Source organism: Anas platyrhynchos, chromosome 2 (genome assembly GCF_047663525.1).
Source record: "Anas platyrhynchos isolate ZD024472 breed Pekin duck chromosome 2, IASCAAS_PekinDuck_T2T, whole genome shotgun sequence".
In the NCBI taxonomy this organism is placed as follows: Eukaryota; Metazoa; Chordata; class Aves; order Anseriformes; family Anatidae; genus Anas; species Anas platyrhynchos.
This window is the reverse complement of record NC_092588.1, coordinates 93,604,127-93,627,316: the sequence shown is the minus strand read 5'-3', so window position 1 is coordinate 93,627,316 and position 23,190 is coordinate 93,604,127. Positions and strand designations below refer to the sequence as shown.

The 23,190-nt window shown below is 37.4% G+C and overlaps 1 protein-coding gene across 2 annotated transcripts in view; it reads right to left on the bottom strand.

Moving 5' to 3' along the window:
* SUSD5 (sushi domain containing 5) overlaps positions 1 to 23,190 on the bottom strand; it is a 45,743-nt gene that overhangs the window by 5,733 nt on the left and 16,820 nt on the right. For both annotated transcript variants that reach the window (XM_005014507.6, XM_072033192.1), the window contains exons 3-4: positions 16,193 to 16,311; positions 7,970 to 8,158 (exon numbers count right to left, since the gene is read on the bottom strand). In XM_005014507.6, the coding sequence (XP_005014564.1) occupies positions 7,970 to 8,158; positions 16,193 to 16,311 (308 nt within the window). The remainder of the gene's footprint in view (positions 1 to 7,969; positions 8,159 to 16,192; positions 16,312 to 23,190) is intronic.

The window sequence follows — 23,190 nt, the reverse complement described above, 5'->3', positions numbered from 1 at the left end:
ACTTTATCCTCTTAGCATCCAGATCCCTTTTAGAAGTTGGTATCTGCCATGCCTAAAATTCAAGACATCTTATAGCTGTCTACTGGATATACCTGAACAACAACATCTTAATGTGAGAACTCGCCACTTACCAAGTGTGATGTTCATTGGTTTCATTTTTGAGATAAATCACACCAGTCTGTCTTAACCTTTATGTTTTCTATACTACTAACCATTTTTGCCACTTATTTATTTTTCAGACTAAAGTAATTCAGCTGAGGAGGAAACATGGATTTTTGTTATTGTGTTCTAGTGTACACACATACATTCATGTACAAGGGTTATATTCATGTGCTTGTGTTGTTTCCTCTGGAACTATTATCTGGCTATCAAAATGAATAGGCAGCTAGCATTCATCTGATTGACTGGTGTGGACCATTGGTCAACGATTAATGACTGCAATACTACACTTTTTATATATTTGAAGCTCTCTCCCTTTAGTGCCTTTCCTTCAGTGTACTTTCAGTCCTATAGAAGAAAGTCCTGTGGAGACACATCAGGAAAGAGCATGTGCGCCTAGGTGAAAACAAGTCCTCCGTCTATCAGAACATATTATGGGTTTGTTGAGCCATCAGTCTGCTGATTCATCAATCTGAGCCATCAAACCTGCTGTCTTTTGATCTGATCCTGTATGTATAGAAATGAATTGGTGCTTTCTTAATGCTCAGCTGAGGAAAGAAAAAGCCCATTATAGTCTAAAGAGAGCCTGAGATTGAAGTTCATTATGTACTGCTTCTCACTGCATAAGGGAGTCTTGTTCCTTTTGACAATCAGATTGTGGTCCAAGTTGTAAAGCTGCTATAATGTATTTTCATATGCAATCTCCTCTATTTGTATAGTTTATAGCAAAGACTATCAACATAACTAATGTTAGCTTATGGGATGCCAGAATGAAAGCAACTATTGAGCTCTCTAACCATCAAAAGAAATTACAGACCCCTTACTCTGAAGCTTTGATTTATATGATCCTGAATCGATTTACACAGTAATAATAATACTCTATTCTTTCTTCTGGACCTCAGACCTTCAGCTGGGGCTTAGATTTAGTATTTACTGAGTTTGTTTTACCATGACAGTCTTTTAAATCAGCTGTGAGTGTGATTTTCCAGGAACAGATTGCACAACTTTTACACTTTTCTTTGCTTGTCTCATCAGTGCTTTCTAGAGCTTTCCAGCTCTATGAATTTCAGCCTCAGAACTGAAGAGCAGTGACCATAGTAGATTCAGCTCAACCTCTTATCCAAGTTGTTGTAACCTTTATTTGCATGCATTTTAAAAACAGCTATCAACTGATTTACAAAAACGTTTGCATCTTCCTTCCCAGCCAGGCAAGTCTGGTTTTAAGAAGAGCCAACACTGACGTTAATTAGTTGGAGACTGAAATCTTTCTATATTTGGTCATTGTTATATCTTACCCCTCCTGTCCTCTGGCAGACTGAAGGATCAGTGAGTTTTGATTCACTGTCTGAGGGATTACAGAGGCTGAAATGAACATTTTCCAGCAACAGATGCTGAAATGGCATGCTGTCAAAGATGTGAAGCTCAATTAAAAGGTAAAATCCTTTTAATTTAGCTTTGTCCTTTTTGGGAAGCATCCAGTTTCAAAGAGTTTTCATCTCCTTCATCTTTCGATCCTAATGTGAAAACAGTGACCAAACATAGAGACAAGCAAAACCAAAGAGTTTTCCACACTCTAGGATTAGTTTATTTCTTCTTCTAGATAGCATATTGGCATCCTAGCTCTATTTTCAGTGTTGTTATTTTGGACAACCATGAAGTGCACTGCATGTTTCATGGAAGTATTTTTGGAGTACAGGAAATAGAAACTTGCTTCTATGTAGACCATCACCATAAACATTTTTACTGTATAAAAACATCTTTATTCTAGGAATCTCAGAGTAGCTACAGCAAACATTATAAATCTGGCATCTGTCTTTAAGGGTGGGAAGGAAAAGAGCTTTTACATGGATTTGCCTAAGATCAGTCAGGTTTGTAAACTACAGCATCTTGAAGAATTATCTATTTGATTTGGATCAGGCTTAGGCACATGAACACACTTCTGTCAAATCAACTAGAGCATACTAGAAGATAGGATTCATGTTGCCTTTTGTCACTTGCAACAACTACAAGAGGGAGGATGATTTTCAGTCTGGCTGAAAACCCACTAACATAAAAACATAACCCAACATAATTTTTCAAACTAATTTGACTTGGCAGAATTGGTTCATGCCAGATCGATATTTTGCATTAAACTAATACAACAGCAAAGTGACAGACCTGAAAAGAGAGCCAAAGTTTGTCATAACAATTGGTTTGACAGGCCTTGAATGTATTTTTGCTTATTTTACTTGTCTGTCACAACTCTCTCTCCCACTCTCAGGAAAAAAAAAAAAAAAAAAAAAAAAGGAAGAAAGAAATGAAATGTAAATAAGATCAAAAGCCAGAGACATGTGTTTTTGCCCTTTCCATTTAAAACAAACAAACAAACAAAATAATTAAATAATGGTGGTGGCTAGCCATGCTTATAAACCACATGAATGTGAATTAATAATACTCCTGAAGATTCAGAAAACAGTGTTTGAAGTAATGGGAGCAGTTGAATCAGGCAAAAAAAAAATAAAAATGGGGGCTGCAGATGAATCTTTCAGTGGTATTCAAAGTCCCATAAATCCTTGCCACTCTGAAATCAGAAGTATGTCCTTATTGCAGAAAAGCTAGACTAGCAGTGAATGTGCAAGGACAGCACCCAAGTGTTGATGCTGGGAAGGCTTCTTAGACATGAAGAAGATAGGACCTCTCCTGCCACAAGCTTATAGTTGAAAATCCCAAAGCAGACAAGGGAAAAAGGATAAGTGCCTTATGTTCTTCCTAGACAATTTTAGGGTAGAAATGTGGCATGATTTCCCAGCCATCTAATCTGCCTTCTGTTCTAGGAAGCATACTCTTGAGGATGCTTATCTAGTTTAATGCAATGTATCCCTAACTCCCACTGAAATGTCAGTATTAACACTTTGGATATTGAACCAATACTTAATTTATTGGGGAGGAGAGGAGAGGAGAGGAGAGGAGAGGAGAGGAGAGGAGAGGAGAGGAGAGGAGAGGAGAGGAGAGGAGAGGAGAGGAGAGGAGAGGAGAGGAGAGGAGAGGAGAGGAGAGGAGAGGAGAGGAGAGGAGAGGAGAGGAGAGGAGAGAAAGGAAGGAAGGAAGGAAGGAAGGAAGGAAGGAAGGAAGGAAGGAAGGAAGGAAGGAAGGAAGGAAGGAAGGAAGGAAGGAAGGAAGGAAGGGAGGAATGTCATATAGCAACTATCAGTTTATTTTCTGTACCTGCAGGACAGCCACTGCATGGCACATACTGTCTGCTTTCAGACCTTACTACAATGACAATCTTCAGGATATATTTTGTGAAACAGATATGTTCTCTCCACAGAAACAGAAAAAATAATAAACTGCAAAAACATGTATTTCCCTGTTCTCTGCTTAAGGTTGCTTTGTTGGGTTGGATATCCCCATGTTTTCAGCTAGAATAGAGCATCTTTTCATAATGACAATTTGCAGGAAACACTAAACATACAGAAGACACTTTTTTTTCTTTTAAAAAATCTTGATTAAAAATTGCAGACCATTCCCTCATATCTGTAATTTATAATAAAGTTATGTGCAATATATTGTATTGTTAATTTTCAGCACAATTTCTTGTATCCAGAATCCACTTAACATAACACCAAAATTAATTGTTTCAGTTATGACCATAGCCAAATTCTGCCAAAATATTTTGGAGATAAGTGAGTATTGATGAATAATATATATATATATATTTTGTATTTAATTGATGGATTTTCTAACTGCACAGTTGTACATTTACATCCTGTGTGCCAGAACAGACCATTTCTATTCTGATTGGATGAAAACAGAGAGGAAAGATGATCATAAAGCTACTTCAATAAGTGCCCATGTGCTATATTTAGCTGCTGGTAAGGTGATAGGTCCTCAACTCTGAATCTACTCTGAGTGTGCAATTATGAATGCAGAGCAGACCAAATTCTCTTAGACAAGCACAAGGAAAACCCAATTACTGATGCTTAGTCAGATATTCTGCTTGGAAAGCTGGGCAGCATGACGTGGCAGTTACTGGCTAGGACAGTAACACATAGCTGAAACACGTGCGCATCTCAAGGAGTTTTATGAAGCTGGATAATTACTATCAGTGTTTCACAGATAAGCTGGATAAGGTAACAGAGAATATCATAGTGACTTGCCCATGGTCTCAGGATCATCACACAAGATTTAGGAGCAGGCCTGATTTCTTTTAATGCTCTGATGGGTGTTTTCTCCCTGTGATCCTGTTGCATTTGTGTAAAAGCATCAGGATGACCTCCCATTTCCAGCTGCTCACCCAGAGCAGATTTGGCACCAGGGAACCATATCATCTTACTGGCCTCTAAACATAACTTTTAGATGTTTGTTGTAGTGGCTTTACAATCATCTTTCCTCTGTTGTCAGCCGGTGAGAACAGAAATGGTCCCCTCTGCTAACAGGGACATAAATTGTGGGTTAAGTCCCATTACTAGCCTTCATGCCAGGGAAGTTATTCTTTTGCCTTCAAGCACTTAAAAATGGTTGTGTATGCTGTCTCCTGGAGCACTTAACTAATAATTATTCTGTTCTCTGCTATGGCCCCCAAATATCTGTCAACTGTAAATCAGGCTTCTTTTAATTAAAATCTATTTTTTGTTCTTCTTCAATAAATTATTTTATTTATTTATTTATTTATTTTTAATAATGAACCATATCATCAATAAAACACATTTCAGTCTTCTTGTAAAGCTTCCTTTCTTAAAGAATTGTGATCAGGAGGGTTGAATAAATAATTAATGATTCACAGAACATATATAGTGTTTTCTACCCCAGGTCCTTGAAGTGTTTTAAAAGCATTAATCAAAGGCAGCTCCTCAGCATGATATCTACATATAAATAATTTTTAAAATCATAATCCACAATGTTACATCTGCTCCCAAGTTCCAGTGTTGATGTTTGTGATTTTACAGCCACATTTTCCTATTTCTTTTAAAAATATTTTTCTCTCCCCTGCGGCTATGTGAAAGGCTGAGGCAAAGCAGAGGAAATAGACTATTTATCCAGGGAAAACAGTGAAACACACACAACTTAAATGGCTTGACTCTTTCCTGTTTTTACTCTGGTGTAATGCAGTTTTATTTCTACATGTGATGAAACTGGCATTTTCACAGTGAAAGAAAAAGAAGTGTCAGCTTGGTGCACACTGTGGGAGATTCAAGCCCACTGGGTTATCGGATGTAGATTTTCTTTATCCCTTCTTTTCCTCTATATTCCCCCAACACCCTATCCAGTATTTCACTTAATCATCTGAATTGCTGTTTGCAATAACTGTTCTGGAAGCTGAAATCATTCAGGAAGACATCAGAAATGGTTTTGGTATCTCTACACCATTTGGTTGGTTTTGAATATCTGGTTCCCTGGTGCACAGACATGACTCATTGCTACTATGAGCTACCTTTCCTCCTGATTTTCCACCACCTGGTGGTATATATTCATGAGTAAAAATAACTCCTTCCAAGACCCTGGGCATTAAGAAATGTATAGGTGCTAAAATGGATGTGCTGACTCTAGCCTGTTTAGATTGCTTCACTCCAATCCAGTTTCCAAGAAGCATGTACTTTCTGCTTGCTTAGTTGTTCAAAAACTGCCCATTCCTTTGTTTAAGATGGATCTGTTTGACCACAAATATCACCTGAAAGATGTGATGCTCTCTCTGAATAACAGTCTGTAAGACTATCTGACTACTATTCTTAAACATTGGAGAAATTCTGAACTTTATGCACAGAGAGGAGTAATGTGAGAAACAGAATGAGTAGGCAGAATCCTGATGGCATCCAAATTATATCTCTAAACAAGGGGGAAACTTCAAAGTTTGTTGTAGAACCTAACACATATAAGGTAGATCTCTTTTTTTTTTTATGTTTAAGTTAAAGAAATTCTATTTTTATAATTTCCCAGAGCTTTTTAGCAGGTTTTTTTTTTGTTTGTTTGTTTGTTTGTTTGTTTTTTAATAATAGTCCCATTCCTTGAGTCAAGCTATTTGGTAAGAAAATCCACTTTCATTCATCTTGAAGGGGTAAATATCTGAGTGGCTACTGTTGTGCTTGCCGAAGAAAATCCTGAAAGTGTGGTACATCTTAAAAATTCTATGCATTTTATTAAGGCAAGTTAAAAAAAAAAAAAATATATATATATATATATATTTAACTTTTCCACCTCACTGCCTAAATGTAACCCAAGTTGTATGTCTGTAGGTTACTATCACTCTCCAACAGCCTTCTTCTGTGGTACAGTCAGCTCTATTAATATGTTTTTAATTTCCCTAACCTAGTAAAATGAAGTGGCATTTATCATACATATAAGGCTAGAAGTTCAGGAGTGCTGTAGCATGCAGCAGGAAAGGGCTAGTTAAACCTAAGTTCAGCCACACTGGCTCCTCACAAGCCAGTGGACAAAGCGTGGGATTTAAAAGATGGATAACCATTGTATTACCCATTTGCATCCCAAATAAAAATTCAAGAACACCTGAAGGAAAGTCATCCCAATTCCACCTAGTGATGAAATGGCGCAAAAGTGAAACTTCAAAAAACACAATATGAGGGCTGTACTAGCAGTAGTTCTGAATATGCTAGCAGATGTACTTTTCACAGACCATGTTTTCCTGTAAGCGTGTCCCACTGCAGCTGGAGCTGTAGGCACCCAGCCACCCTCACCTTGGTCCAGAAGCCCAAACAGCCTGTACTGGAGGCTTGGATTCTTCTAGCCACCTCATGTCATGAGCTGCAAATACAAAGAAGCAGGGGGATTTTGCATATGGATCTGCTGTGCCCTTGAAAGGTATTGGCCCCTGTCTCTGTGGCGTGTTTTCACTTTTCCACAGGGGACAGCAGCATGCAGCATCATGTGAAAATATAACGCTGGTGACCAAGTGATGAAGTCACAGACAGCCTCAGCATGACTACTGTAAGGAAAGATGCTGTTTTGTGTAGGCCATGCTTAGCGTCTTCCTACAAAAAGATACTGGCTTTTCTCTACACTTCAGGTTTCCAAGGGCAAGAATAAACACTGAGTTTTCATTTCAATAGCCTGGTCTGTAGCAACTTTGTGGCTTTATGTGAAAATAAACAGAGCAGAGGACAAAAGCTACATTGTACACTATCTAGTAAACAATGTCTTTGGCTCACTGACACTGCCTGGGCATGACTTTTAAACTACTCTGAAAGAAATACCTTTGATATTTGTTGTAACATCAGTAGTAATCCCTTTTCTTGAGTAAACAAAGCAAGTACATGGAAAAGTTCCAAACCTCATTCAGGATCAGAATGAACACATACAAGATCAGAAAAAAATGATTTGCAGGAAAGGGCTGATTTTGCTATTAAATCCCCGAGTGAAGGATCTTCCCAAAGCATTATTTCCACTAACTGAAAATGATGTTCAGTCTAAAGAAAAGGTGTATTGTGGGAAAGATAAGGAAGATGGTGGTGTAGAAGGTAAGTGCTGAATGATAACCTTGGGAAAAAACTTGCAGTGAATCCCTGAAATGGGTTCAGCAGATACGGCAAAGATAAACATAGAAGAAAACATTCCTTTTTTGTTTTATTTTAAATAGCTCCTGCTACCCAAATAGGAACTTTCTGCACATCCAAGTATGAGTAAGTTGTCATCTGCTATGGTTTACCACAATGTCTTTGAACAGCATTCTGAAAGAACCACTGGGTCAGCAAGACTTGTTCAGCAAGACCTTCACTGGGACGGTAGACCCAGGAGACATCCCATGTAGCCTGAAACCACCTTGGCTGGGCTGATAGGAGGCCGTGACCATCCGGAGGGGTGCTCCACGTGCCAGGCTTACCTTTGACACAGGCCTGAACCTGCCCGTACCACTCCCCGCAAGTGTCGCAGAGCAGCGTGAATGCCGCCTCCTTGTTGCCCATGACGTACCCCTGAGCACAAACATACAGCAGCTCATCCCCCATTTCAAAGCCAGTATGGCCGTGCAGAATGGTGTGAGGGAAGGATGGCGGGTCCCCGCATGGCTTGTCTGAAAGGATAAAAGAAGCCAGATTTTAGAGACCTCTCAATGGTCTTTAAATACAGTGCTAACAGAAGGGCTAAAATAACCCTGAGGACAAACCTACAGAAACAAATACCTCTTAAACTGATTCACACTCTTATGCTCCTTCGTAACTATTTTCAGTTGTAATTGGGAAGGTATATATTGGGCTATGATCGTGATGTGATAGCTGTGATATTACTGGTGCATAAAGTTACTGATGTGCAACACTAACACATCTAGTAGGGCTTAGTTTCCCATCAGTCAGAACAAGTCAGGCTATAGCTGTCTTCTCTGTCTGTTTCCACAGAGGTTAATAAAGGCTTGGGTAGGCTGGGACTGGAAAGAAAAGCTTGGACACATTTTTTTTTTTTCTTAACAGCAGAAAAGGTTGTGTAATTGTTCAAGACCGGTGCTTTAGTATCTACTAGATGGAGAAATGACCCAGTCCATGTTCACAGAAAGGAAATGCTGAGATGGACACAGCTTCTAGTCTTCCTCAAAATCAAAATTTACTTCTCAAATCCCTCATAAGAGATAGCTAACATACAATAAATGGTTAATAAATGGTTACTTGTGGTCTTCAACTTAACAGAATCCAAGGGTAACATAGCTTTGCTCTCTGTGAGCTAAATTTATCATAAGAAATCTGAAAATATGTTGTTTGATAATATTTCTGCTAACAGCATAGAGATCCAGGAAGTAAAAATTACAATAAGCAGTATCAAAACTGATTTTCATTTTTTTGTTCTGCATCACAGAAACACAGATTGGAACCATCAGACCTCTGTCAATACTAGTGTAAACTGAAGTTTTAACTCTCACTTTCAGGTTTGAACAGTCTTGGCTATTGTCAACAATGTGAGTTGAGGTCTTCTAGAGAACTGTCAGGCACTGCAGTTTCTCTTCTCTCAAAGGTCTTCCCTGAAGAGTGGTTTGGCATAACACCTTGTTCTCAGTATTTGTCACCATCCTTTTTATAGTAGAACCTCTTGGTTACAAGAAAACAACCAACCAACCAACCAAAAAAACCTGCCACCAACAATTCCACAGTGCAAGAACATGGTCTTACCAAGAAACCCAATGAAGTGTGCAGTGTTAGTAAAAATAAACTCTTCTATATTCTTTTTCAAATATATATTTTTCCCCCAATGGTTCTAGAACACTTATTGACTGTAGAAGAAAAAACAAGTATTCCACTTGCCAAAATAACTGAAGATTCACAACATGCTTTGTCCTGATGCAGACTGAAAATAAAAAGGCTAATAGGTAGCAGCTCAGGAGTCCAGGATATGGGAAAGTCAGGGTCAGATCTGTGTTCAAGTATCAATCTCTCCTGTTGAAATAGTTTGTCTGCATACAAAAATCTAATGACTTAGTTGGCTAAGGAAATGTTATGTTCATTGAAAAGCTTTTTTTTTTGGAAGTTGAAAAAATGACCTCCAAGTCTATAGTAGTCTTAAACTATGCTCCTAAAAAGTATAAACATTTTCAGAGAGCACCCCTGCTACTTCGCTCAAGCTTGCTTTTAGGACAGCATCTACACAAGAACAACATTTCCACAGACACCATTTCATATCCAGGGTTTTGAATGGGCAATAGTTTTGATGGAAAAGAGTCTTTTTTCAATCTAATTTCTGCAAAAGTTCAGGCTTGCTAGGGATCAAGCCCCTCCAGTCCCATAGATAGCCTGCATAGATATCTTGCCTGATAAGTTCCAGAGTTCCCATCACCTACACACTTCTGATCCAGGCATGGGTAAATACACGCTTATGTAGAAATATGACCTGTTTATGTTGACTGTTATTTACTTCATAATGAGATGAACATTATGTGATAAATATCCACGTTCTGTTAAAGTTATTTTGGATCAGGATTTTAAAAATTATCTGATGTCTAACCACTTCTTAACCAGGTATGCTGAAAAACATCTGCCACTAATTTAAGGGACACACTACTGAAGTTAAAGCTTTGAAGTTTATTCTCCTTACTGTACACATACATATATGGTCTAACACCTTCAAAAGTTAGTGGGAGTTATGCATACATACACAGACAGAAAAAACAAGCTCTTGAGGCTACACAAAGCTCAGTTTATGTAGTCTTATGTAGGTTTGGCATCTGAGGAAGTAAGGAGTAGTTAGCAGCTAATGCATTTCCTGTGAACTGGTAGGATGAATAAAACTTGATGTGGATGAAAGGAATAAAAAATATTTTATTGCCTCATAGGAAGGCTACAGACCCCTGCATTTCATATACTTTATTTATGCAATCACTTTCATCAGAACAAATGGGAGCTGTGTGTCTGCTCTGAGACAAGAATTGGTCCCAAGGTTGTATAGAACAATTATATGTCAAAGAGTATTATTATCTACAAAGCCTTGCTTTTTATTATGTTGGCCAAAGGAAGCAGAAAAATAAAGCTTACATTGATTAAATATATTTACATTATGGCAAACACATTCAAAAACCCCACTATAATCTTCCAAGAAGGAAAGCAAGCTGAAGGGAGCTTTACTGTAAAATTTGGCAACAGATGTGGTAACAGAATAATGAGATCCTGAAGGAACGATCTGGCTGTTGTGTATAAATTGAAAGAAAAAGAGAGATTTTAAAGACATTCCTGGACAAACATTGTATATGGAACTGTTGAATCTCTCTTATGAGACTTAGTAATGTTGTGTCTTTGCTGCAGAGCATACTGAGTGACAGAGTGGACAAGACTAAGTAACAACCAATATCCTGCAGAGACATACTCCAGTTCTTGCATCCATTTTGCTATAGTATTCTTTTGTGTAAGAAGTATGGAAATTTTCAGGGTTTCATTTGATGGATCTCAGTCCTGCTGCAACCTCAGTTGCTATGACAATTCCTTCTCAGCATTTTATCAAGCCTGCTCTTTCTGGTACACTCACAGAAGTGATACTGGCTTAGAAGCTCATCAGACCGAGCCACTTCTGGGGACATACTTCAGTTTTTTGTTTGTAGTCCTTGTACCAGGAGGTGGCAAAACAAAGATTTATTTGGAAGGACAGCCCGTGCCCAGTGTTGTCATTCAAGCAATTTTCTTCCTGGAATAGAGGAAGCAGATCTAGGCTATGAAGCGTGACAGAAGGTGTGTTGGCAGCAGTTTGTCATTTGGAGGAAGAGCAGTGGTCTTTAACAAGGTGACTGCAGAGGTTACCTGGAGTGGTGACTGTGGTAGACGAGGACTGGGCTCTCCCTCTGCTGAGTGGGTGCTCTCCATCTGGAGTACTGCTTTTCACCTCCTCTATCCTTCCATAATCAGAGTATTTAGTTGGTGTTTGCTAAAAGATGATCCTGGTGCACGCTCCCAATTACAAGAGCCTGATGTGCTGGATTATTTTTCCTCAACACTCTGGCCCCATCCAGAGGTTCTTACGTTCTGCCCACTTGTTCAAGATTACATCTACACACTTGGAAACTTTGAGTCCAGCTCTGAAAATCATGACCCTTGCTAAGTTTACCTCAGAGAGATCTGGAGTCCTAATGTCAGCTGAAAGCAGAAGACTTGGCAGGTGACCTTCTGGATGACATTTTATTAAGAAGACATGTTGCAAATCTGACCCACATATTGGCAGTGATGTCAAACACCTAACAGGACCTAAATGGACAGTTGAGCTCTAGTAAGTAAGGATGGATTAGGTTATGCCTCAAGAAAGCACAGCACAGACACATGGAAATGTGCAAGTGCACAGAAGAGCCTCATGTCAGCAACAATTTGGCATAGAGTGTTTTCTGGAGTGACAATACCCACTGCAGGCATGGAAGAAGTCAATATATGTGAGTGGACTTCAGGATAGAGGCAACCTCTGACAACTGAGCAGGAATAAATGGCAGAGAAAGAATTTAAGTGTCTGGCACAGATATGTTAGCCAGGGCTAGTGCTGATTCTGGCTACAGACCTCTCAAGAGACTTAGAAACTGTTTTTTACAAGGGATTTAAGATGCCTCTTGTTAATTGATTTAGCACATTCAGTCTTGAATTATAGCCCCTCTGAAGAGTAAATTTAACACCAAACCATGTGTGGAAAGGAGTTTGTGACAGATGATTTCTGGCAAGAGTCAACACAAGTCACTTTGAGTAAACAACAACCCACCTCCCCAGTCCAGAAGCAGTTTCTCAATTTAAGCTCCATGCATCTCATCAGTTTGTAAAGGTTTTTAGAGACATTTTGATAAAATACTGTCTAGAGAAAGGACAGCCTACGATCAATGGAAAAAAACATCAACTCAAAATAGATGCAGACTTCAGCATCCACAACATCTGGCAGAGCTGCAGATCTACTGAAATCTGATTATCTACAATGGCTACTTAAACAGTGTCCTATGCTCTGAAAGCTGACATGAAACATCCTCTTTGATGTAAAATATCCCCTTTTACAACCATCCAATTCAGCAGTTTCCAGAGAGACCACTGAAATTTATTGGATGTCATCTTGTCATTAAGAAATTGAAAAATGCAACTCTTACTGCTCAATCCTGTGAAAGATGAGTGTGAATGTTTGATTTTTTCTTCTGGATTGCAGAGACACTAAAGGGTATGGAATTTTTCTTTTTAGATAAAAATAATTAGTACAAATAAAGTACAAAGAACCAAAACCCAAACATAGCCAATGTAAGCGCTGCTTGTAAGCTACTGATCTTAGGATGCCAATACCCCTTTCATCAGATAGGGTTGGTAAGAGTAACTTCATTTATTAGTTTAAATGACATCACCAGGAAGATGGAAATTCACTGTCAGCTATAGGCAAAGCTCTGGAAAAGAAAACTGTAGCAATAAAAAAAAGTGAAAAACTTAATATCCATAGCAAAGCATGGCAAATAAAAAGAAATGGCTTAAATATAAAACAAATAAAAAATTGACTGCTCTTTCAACATACATTTAATATATTTGATGTAAAGGATACATTCTTTTTTTTTTTTTTTTTTTTTTCTTACTGGTGAAAAAAAGCAAACTGAAAATGTACATAAGCCATCAACCTTTGATGGGTATCTGGAACCAGCAGTCATGTTTATCAAAGTTTGATTTGCATTTTGCTATATGCTACTACAAGTTTCTGCCTGTTTAGTTTTTCTATGACGGCAGCAAATCAAAGCCTTGGAGAATAGAGGTCTTACTTGTTGCCTGTAAATATCAGTGGGTCACCAAAAGAAAGAACCAGTAAAACATAAAACCTGGGAGTGATTAACAAAGAGATCATTGTAAAAAAAAAAAAAAAAATCTGGTAGGAAAAAATTCCAACCTTGTGGTTTTCTGTTGTTCTTATTTTATTTATTTTATACTTAGAGGTGTTTTTTTATGAACTTTGATAGAGAACAAATACATGCTCTGTGGGCCAGATCTGACTTACATGCAACATTTCATTTTCATAATAGGCAGAATCTAATATGTTTTTAGGTAACTTTTGGCACTTGAGGTTGAGAGAAGCTTGTTTATCTCAGCAGATTCTGAACAGGTAAAGAGTTGCCTTCCTGGATCTAATGACAGCATAAAACATTATTTTCAGAGAAACTGAGAAGATATCCAATTTCTCTGTACTATTCAGCAGCATTCATATACTCAGAGCATTCATAAAATATAACAACCACATCTTTCCCAGTAAAACATAACTCAGAGCATCAGAGGCTGCTGTGATTCTTTACTGTGTGCAGAACCAAATCCATTTCAGAAGCACAGAAAAAAAATGTATTTTCCTCTTCAGGGTAAAAAAAAAGCCTGATCCTGTAAGCATCTGACCACTGTTGAGGCATGCTGGTGTATATGCTTCAGCAATTTGACTGAACTCAATCTTAATTGAGTAAAGATTAATTGTAAATCAAGGCCTAAGAAGGGACTTCTGCAATGATTTGTGCTAGAAGTTCCATGGGGGGTTGAGATGCCCTTTGCAGAGCCCTAAGAACAGAAAACAGTTGTTAAGCATAATGGTCAGTGTAGTTTCTGAAAAAGAGAAGGCTGATGTGACATTCCCTCTGCCTGTCCTCAACTTGCCAGCCTGTCTGAGCCTTCAGATGACTCCAGACAGCTTGGACAAAGAGGGAGAGCTGTTGAGCTTCTGCTCATTTTAGACAGGTTTCAAAGAGGAAAGATCCAGGCATCTTTTCCACTAGGATGACCACAGGTAGGACTCGGCTTTTATCTGTTCCCACAAGCATTGGTGGCCAGCCATCAGCACTGAATGCAGGTGGACAAAGCAGGTCACTGACTATGGCTGAGGCTGTGATGGGAGGTTTGCTGCTGTTATTTCTTACTGCATATCTGTTTCCTAAAACTGAAAGTGGCATCCTTCAAGTACATGATCTTTCAACATTCAACTACTTTGCGCTATCTTGTGTGCTACTGTGTATTACATGCATGTGTGAAGGCTATTTCATTTCTGGACTTTGATCTTTTCATACCAGCTATGGACCAGTTTCCTTGCTGCACAACTTCACTTAAGCCTTTTCCCTCAAACATTGCATCCAAAGCATTTTTGTGTATTCAAAGACGGAACCTAACTGTCATCTGGAAAAGCTTCCATATTTAAATATTATTTGACAAATATATTGGCTTGATCATCCCACTCTGTCATCAGGAAACTCCCTGCCTTGTACAAAACAACTTGTTCACAAGTGGCTTCTTTTTAGCAAATGATCTGATTTTTCCCGAGTTTAAACTGTGCAGTTTCTGAGTATTAAGTAGGACTTCTTTCCAAAAACATTGTCAAATTGCGCTCTTATCTTCACCAATGCCCCTTTACTGCCAGCAGCAAACAAATGCAAAACACAAGCTCAGTTCCTTCCCTGAGATACAGCTTCTATGTGTAAGGCCAGAAGCAGCAGGTGGAGAGGGCCAGGGGAGAGCACAGGGCACAATAGAACAATGGTGGTCACTGCAATGATTTCAGCCCGCCACAGCTGCCCAACCCTCCACAAGTTTTTTCTCCTTGGGGGAATGATGACAAAAGAGAGATTTGAAGGAAGACAATGAGATAGTTTTGCAGATGTTTACAGGGAGCTGCTCTTATATGTGAGACACAACATGGCAGTAAGCACAAAGGTGCTTGTGTGACAGCATTAACCACTGGGTGACGTAGCTGGCATCGCTCATAGCAGCACGAAGCCTGGAGTTGACATCGTGGTAATTATTTGAGAGGATGGTCAGTCAAACTCTGCAATGTTTGAATTAATAGGTGTTTGTCACATTTCACTTCAACCACATCTTCATTCTCATTGCTGCCACTGACTCTTTATCAAAGTGCCCCCATGTTGTGAACTTAGTGTTTATCAGTAAATGCCATCTGCTTGTCCCTTCTTTTTTTTTGATATGAGATAGATGTGAAACTTCACTGCAGACACTAACAATCTGTTTCAGGGGTTCCCAGACTTCTTTATACAATTCTACCTAGCAGTAACAATTTATGTTTTGCCTTTGGACTACATCTTTGTAGCATTTGAATACCAAAGTCTAAGCTTCAACTTAAATTGGAAATTCTTTGGTTTTCAGAATCATCCATGATACACCAGTGTCCCCAGTGGGCCAGTATATATTTGTTAACAAAATAACAAACAAACAAAAATAAAATTGAGTCAATTAAATTACTTTCATATAAATACAATGTACAGATAGATATGCAACAACACAGTCTTTTGTGGTTGGAAGCCAGATTCCTGAATTACACTCAGTTACAGTGCTGAGTGCAGGAGATGCTTCAGGTATCTCAGATGGTGCCACATATATCCTTTTCCATAAATATGTTCTTTGAACACCAAAATGGTATCTTTCTGATCAACAGTGATCTTTAAGCTTGATAAACTGCAGCAAAGACAAATGATAATGCAGTTTATTTCCTGCAACCAATGTCTTTGTAGCTGTTGGCTCACACAGTAGGACATTACTATAAAGATTTTTTTTTAATATCTCCACTTTGCCTCTCAGTGGTAGAAAAATCAAAGGCAAAACTTCTAATGTTTCAAGACAGCAATTACTGCGCATTATTTCAATAGTATATCAGTGCTGACCTTCATCCTTTACACAAAAAGCATCATATTGGTCATTCACAAAGGGATCGGTTTCAATTTTAACATCAATGGCTTTCACGCTCTGCTGTTTGCTGCCCGTCTTTCTGCATATAATTGTCCTAAAATGAAGAAGAAGAAGAAAAAAAAAACAATCAGAAATCTTCTGGAGTTGTACATGCAGGTGAAGTTTGGAAATCTTTTAGCACGGTATTCAGGTAGCCTCAGCTTAACTGTTTAAGAGTTGGCACATAAGGCATTAGTGTGGGAAGATGTACGAAAAAAGCCAAGGTAGAATTAGAAGTAATTAAAAAAAGTTTGCTTCAGTTCAAGGCATATGAAGCAATAAAGGGTGTTTATCTTATATTCTGTGAAACTTCTAAAATATCAGACCAAGTCCCAGTGTGTTTAAGTACTAATTCTGCTCTCATATTCCAGCAATACAAACTCCCACCAAGGATACCTGGCTAAAAAATGAGTAGAAGTCTCAAGATTTGGTCTGAAAAATTATAATCACTAGCAATAAAATTATGCTTGCTGCATAAGTTCCAGGGTATTTTATCATAGTTGGTATTTTAATCTGCTACACAAATGTGGATGAAAGCATTTTTTACCTGGTTCAGTTGCTCCATTTGGAAAACAGAAATAGCAGTATTTACTCTTGTACTGGGTTAAAGCACACAGTTTTGATGGACTAGGGATGGTGCAGATGTATAGCCAAGACACAGTGTTGTACACCAAAATGCTTCCAAAAACATCACAGCTCCAAAAAGTAACTTGAAGGAACTGGCAAGACAGAAATGCTGCATTCATAGCCTCTCTCCATTTTCAAATCATGTTCCTGTTACAGGTTAAACTTAAACCCTCTTAATTTGTTCTTAAAATGCAAGCTCAAAAATTCAACTTGAGTTCTTGGAAGAAAAACTGTTGTTGTTGCTGTTTCTTTCTTTTCTTTTCTTTTTTTTTTTTTTTTTTTTTTTGTTTGTTTTTCAACAGTTATTCCACACCTTTGCATGAACTCCATTTTTATTGGTTTGGTATGCAGCCATACCTAACCCATCCTGTTGCCCTCTACAGGCTTGGACAAAGGTAATAAAGTTCTACAAGAACTTGGTTCCACAAGTCTGTAGATGCTGAACATAAGGGAAGAGATTATTAATTATGTCTTCTTTCATCTGTATTAGCTGCTTGAAACTAACTAATAAAAGACAGTTTGTTAGAGAAGACACTGCTTTTATTGTTTCAGTGATGGTTATTAAAGCTGGGAAAGTGAATTCAGCCCAAAGTTTTGCAGCTGGCTATTAATGGTGTGTGTTTTATTTTGTGTGGACTGCAGGTCTGTAGAAGTGTTGCATGGTTAGTTCTTCTAGTGGAAGCAAGACAAAAATGCTTTCCACAGAGGAATCTTTCCAGTGAAGGAAATTTATCATTTTGTATTGTGCAATGGTTGAGCTAATTTTGCCAGCAGTCCCACACTCAATTTGAAGAATTAATTAAATGTTGACTAACTGCCCATTCACTGAATGTGGAAAAACTCCAGAGGAAAGCAAATATTTGATCATGCACTTAAATACTACAGCAATTGATTTACACAAGTGGACTGAATTACGATTATGCAGACCATCTTAATTCTGACATGTGTTAGCTCTTGAGCAGTTAAACAAGCAACTTTAATGTGATTTTAATGTAAACAAACAAAAACAATATGAAAAAAGACATGTGGTGCTGGTCATTCATACATACTGGAATGGTTCCTACTCCATTTCTGCTCTGAGAAATGACATGATGCAATACCCTACTAAAAGTTGCTTTATAATTGCAAAGCAAACATTTCTTTCATAAGGAAAACACATCTTTATTTTTTGGGGGATCTCTTGAAGAACAGTATTATCCATAGGAGTTTAAATCAAGTTTTCTTAGAATTAAATGCCATATTTTAAGGTTTGAGTCCTTTAAATCAACAATAAGGCACATAGACAAAAGTGACCTGGTCTATCAAAGTGGGTTTAGGTGACTGAGAGAATAAGGCCATCAATTAGCAAATTCTTATGTGTATTCACATATTGTTCCACTAGGTCTTATAAGACCTAGGTAAATGAAACTATGTCCCATGACCCCTTTCAAAAAGTGACAGAATCTTAATCTTTTTAATAATCATTTACTTGTCTAGGTACCTACATTGCTTTTGCCTTGCAACAGAGTAGACAGATCCTGAAATGTCTTTAAAGATCTCAGCCTTTTACTTGTAATTGTGTACTTAAGACTTCAGCCTGTCTTAAAATAAATAAATAAATAAACAAACAAACAAATAAATAAATAAATAAATAAAGTTTTGAAAATTTTTATCATCATAAAAATCTGGTAAACCTTGTCTCTGAAAATCAGGCACATTTCTTTGTATGTCCAACTGAATAACACATTTTCTGGTACATGCAAACCAGTTTTGAAAATCTTATCTTGAATTTTCTGATTTTGAATTCCACTTCATAGCCACTAAATTTTGCTTCATCTCAAAGTACTGTAATTTCTGTATCCTTTCTTCAGTAGGTTAAAAAGTTATCTGTGTGTTACACATCCTTGGTATATTCATATTATTACAAAAACTGGATATTTGGCTCACATGTAAGACTTTATTAGAAAACCAAGGTTTTTGTTTGTTTGTTTGTTTGTTTTTTCCCCAGGTTTTGTACAATGAATTACAAGCTTGTAGGTGATAAAAATTGAATATATTGAACAATAAATTAACTTTAAAGCATTTCTTAGCTATTCAGTGAGCTCAAACTTACAAAGGTGTATCTATGCATATTACATGAAGTTTAAAAATTGTTCTTCCTACCTCTTTAACTGCAACAAAGCAGGCCTTTGCTAATCCTCTACTTAGGATTTTAATTTGGATTTTGTTATATTAAAATTGATCTGGTTAAAACTGAAAACATTCTAATGCAATTATTCTGTTATGAAATAAATTATGTCTTGTACCCATAGAAAAAATAGAAGAAAAAAATGTTTAATGTCTTCTATTCCTCCTTCTCTGTCAGTAGTTTCCTACGATGAACTCAATCCTGAAAGTTTTGAATATTTTCAATAAGCTATTATTACCACTGCCAAAAAGAGTTTCATGAGTCCTCAGCTCTTCTCAGTAGTGGCTCTAGTGATTAGAACTGCAATGCCTTTGGCACAGAAATAGTCTCTTTGCAGTCGGTATGATTAAAAATATGGAATAATAGTCTCTTTTCTCAGAGTTGTTGAGGGTAGTTAGGGCATACATGTATTTCCCTAAATCTATAAAATGCTAGGTTTGCATCTATAATTATAGCTGAAGTATGTAGGTACTCTTTTGTTTCTGTTCTAAATGGTAAGCTTTTATGCTTTGTATTTTTTTTTTAAACCTTATGACTGAAAAATGGCTAGTACCTTCTCAATTCAGGATTCAACGTATGTTGAGATTTGCTCACTAGCAGCATTGCCATGTTAAAATAAGAAATAAAAAATCATACATTGTTGCTATTTGGTTACAACCATCTCTCACAGTTCCAGCACCCTGGTAAGAGTTGTGTAAATGCATAACCTTTTTTTTTTCTTTATTGTTTTGAATTGTTGTGTTGGAGCATCATGCATTGTGGTTGAGAGAATGCCAAGAAGTTCATATTTTTTGTAGAAAGACATGCATGTACCAAGCCATTTAGAAGAATGTTGTCATATAGGGAATTTTAATTCTATTTATTGCTACTTTCATGGAACAATTGACCTTAAACTTATACAGAAATGCTCAATCCTCACGTTTTTAGGATATGTTGTAATCTGGTGCTTAGAGCAGTGTAATGTATGATTTTGTATCTCATATTCAACAAATATATGTGATTTTATTTTTCGTTCTATGGAGATCTCTTATGAAAGTAGCATTTTAGATATGCTTGGAAAAAACATACTGAGTTCAGAATGCAGTCCATCCATAATAATCCTCTATATTCAACACACATCTGCTTGAAACACCCGTGCAGCCCTGAAAATTATTCTTACACTGCCACAAACTCTGAAAAACTCTCACAATCCCAGCATAAAAATCAATCACAAGTACTATTGCTATAGACAATGTAAGTGACATGCATTATCAGGAAGGTAGAAATCCAGACATGGTCCTAGCACCTTATTTCTTCATGGCTGTGTTCTCATAAAGTTTTCTGGCTTGCTTCCAATGCTTAATCTTTAAAATTTCAAAATAAATTGTTTTTCTTTTATTCAACAATCTTGTGAGAAATAATTTCAAAGCTTTTATTTTACCTTGTCTTAAAAGTTTAAATGAGGACTGAAAATCAGGCCCATTTTGAAGAGTAAGAGAGTCCTGTGCTTTACAGTTATGGGCAATTGCAATCACAAGCTTCACACGGAGACACTGAACATATGCTTCAGTGATGTCCATCAAATGAGAGTTTAACTGAAGAACACCATTGGAAAAGGAGCGTTTTAGTGGCTTCAGCAAGAGCCCCTGCTCTGCGATGGAAAGCAGAGGGGTGCCTGATGGTGTTTCCTTTGATTTCTTGACAAGCCAAGCCAAAAACTAGTGAGGATGTCTTCAGTCCACTGCTACCCAGCTTTGACAGACAATCTTTTTCATGGTGCCTCTTTCTTTTCAAATGAGAGAGCAAGAGAAACCCCAGGGACTCAGCACTGTTTTGAACCTCAGCTTAGTTGCTTCTGGACAATTCATCCAACTAAGAATAATCAACAGTGCCTGTTCCTCTGTGCCTGTCCTGAAAAAAGGGCCAGAGATACAAGCTGAGTCGTGATTCAGCTTTTTTATTTAGCGTATGTGTGCACGAGGAAGAAATTTAATATTTATCACATTTAGGTAAGAACCAGGCTTCCCTGATGTCTTCCACTTCGATTTGCACTGATTAAAGTATTTTCTAATCCATCAGCTAACCAGCAAGTAATTGGTATACTTTGCATTTCTCCTAATACTGCTGTTCAAGGAAGGAAATAGCAGAAAAGGCTGGCACGAATAGCATTTTTTCCACTGTAGGATAGAATATGCTGTTACCTAATATATATTATAAAGTGAATCTTGTGATGATGTAAATAAACCACAGTAATATATATATAATATATATTATGCATTTATAATAAAGATATACCTAATAAACATACAATATTTTGTATACATGATAAACTGTCTTTATACTAGTATACATTGATACTCCCACTTTCTAATATCATTACATAGCATTTTTGTAATATTTGGAAAACTTTCAGTACACTTAATCTTATATGAGTTAAAGGCTAAGTTTATAGGACATAGTTTATAGGACATCCATTGCAACAGCACAAAAAACAGTAAATGGGACTTGGGTGTTCTGAAGTCACTACACTATCTGCCAATTGATTGTAAGTAGTCTTGTCAATTAGCTGAACTGAGTTGCAAGGGTCTTTTGACATTCATTCACGGAAGTGTGAGCTTGAATATGAATATATTCAACTCACTAGTCATCATCAACGTTGTGGTAGCTGAGGCACTGAGAAAGTCTGGTTCATAACACAGAGTAACTATAACAAGCCTTCCCCAAATTAGAAAGTTTAAAACTTTATCACTTTCATTGGTAAGATAAATCTTCAACATCCTGTGCTTTTTTTTTTTTTTCATGGGATAGCTTTACCACTTGTGTTTCAGTAACTAGGTAAGAGAAAAAAATTAGTAGCCTAGAAGCCAAACAAGATTTTTATTCTTAGCCTTTCCTTTCTGAAGTTTGGGAAAGTGCAAATTATAAAGCTGGCTCTGATGAGAAATAAAATATAAATGACATGTTCATGATTACTGAAGGAAAGAAAATTTCCCTGAAAAGTCACGACAGGTGTGGGCTCTGGAAAGTCTATTGCCTGGGAACTACAGAGGCTAATTTTGGCTGGATGGGACCCAAAGAAAGCAGCTCCTAAGTGTGACATGAAGACATTCCAACAGCAATACTGCCACTGGAAATGTCAAAAGGAGGTCTTACTGAGGCAAAACCAATATCCTTCAGATTCTTAAAAATATATACCAAAATGCTGTCTTTTGTGCTTAAAATTGTACATATGACTACCAAAATAGTAAGGCCTCTGTTCATTAAATAAATATGGCCCATTCATGCAGATTTTTCACACTGTAGCTTAGTATGAATGATTTTATATAGCCATTTTACTATAATATCACTATGTACATATAATTTGAGCATTCTTAGTGTAGGTAGAGGAGATTCAGATGGCCTCCTGTCCTGGACTATTTAGCAGGGTGCTCAAAGACATAGCAAGTATCACTAGAAAGTTGTTTTTACCCAATTTTACTCCAATACAATCCATGGCTTTCATAACAGATATTATTAATTAGGTACCAAAGGGTTTAAAAAATGTTTGCTAAATGCTGTTAATTTACCAAGAAGCTCAATTCTCAGACGAAAGGCTTTCAGATGGGATTGGACATTACAGAGACTGTGAAGAAAAAAAAGAAAAATATTTGAAGTCTAAGTTCTTTAGGAAATCAACACCATTAGAACTAGTTAAAATCCCGGTATTAGTCACTCTCATGTATATGCTAAAAGTAAGCACATCCCCTTTCTACCTTCATTCTGCTGGGCTAAACAAATTGGTCACTTTTAATCACCACCACCAAGACAGATGATTTTTTGGACTGATCCTAGTCTGAAATTCCTTTCTTCTGAGCTTGAATGTCAAGAACTGCATTGCAATATTGCAGGTGTTGTTTCACCAGCACCTTGTTCAAGCTTTTCGGTTACTTTCTTCTGTCTCCTGGAAGAGCTGCTCGATGTCTTTTACGAGCAGTTCATTTTCCTTTGTCACAGAAGTGTTGTGTGACAGGCTCAGTGCCATCCTCTGTTCTATGAAGATCCCTAAGTTCTGACTCTTCCTGCTCCAACTTTTCCAGCTGAACTGTTAGTTTAACGCAGAAGCTCCTACTAGTCTTCGTGTAATACCACTGCATTTTCACCCCATCTCTGCTACATCATCTC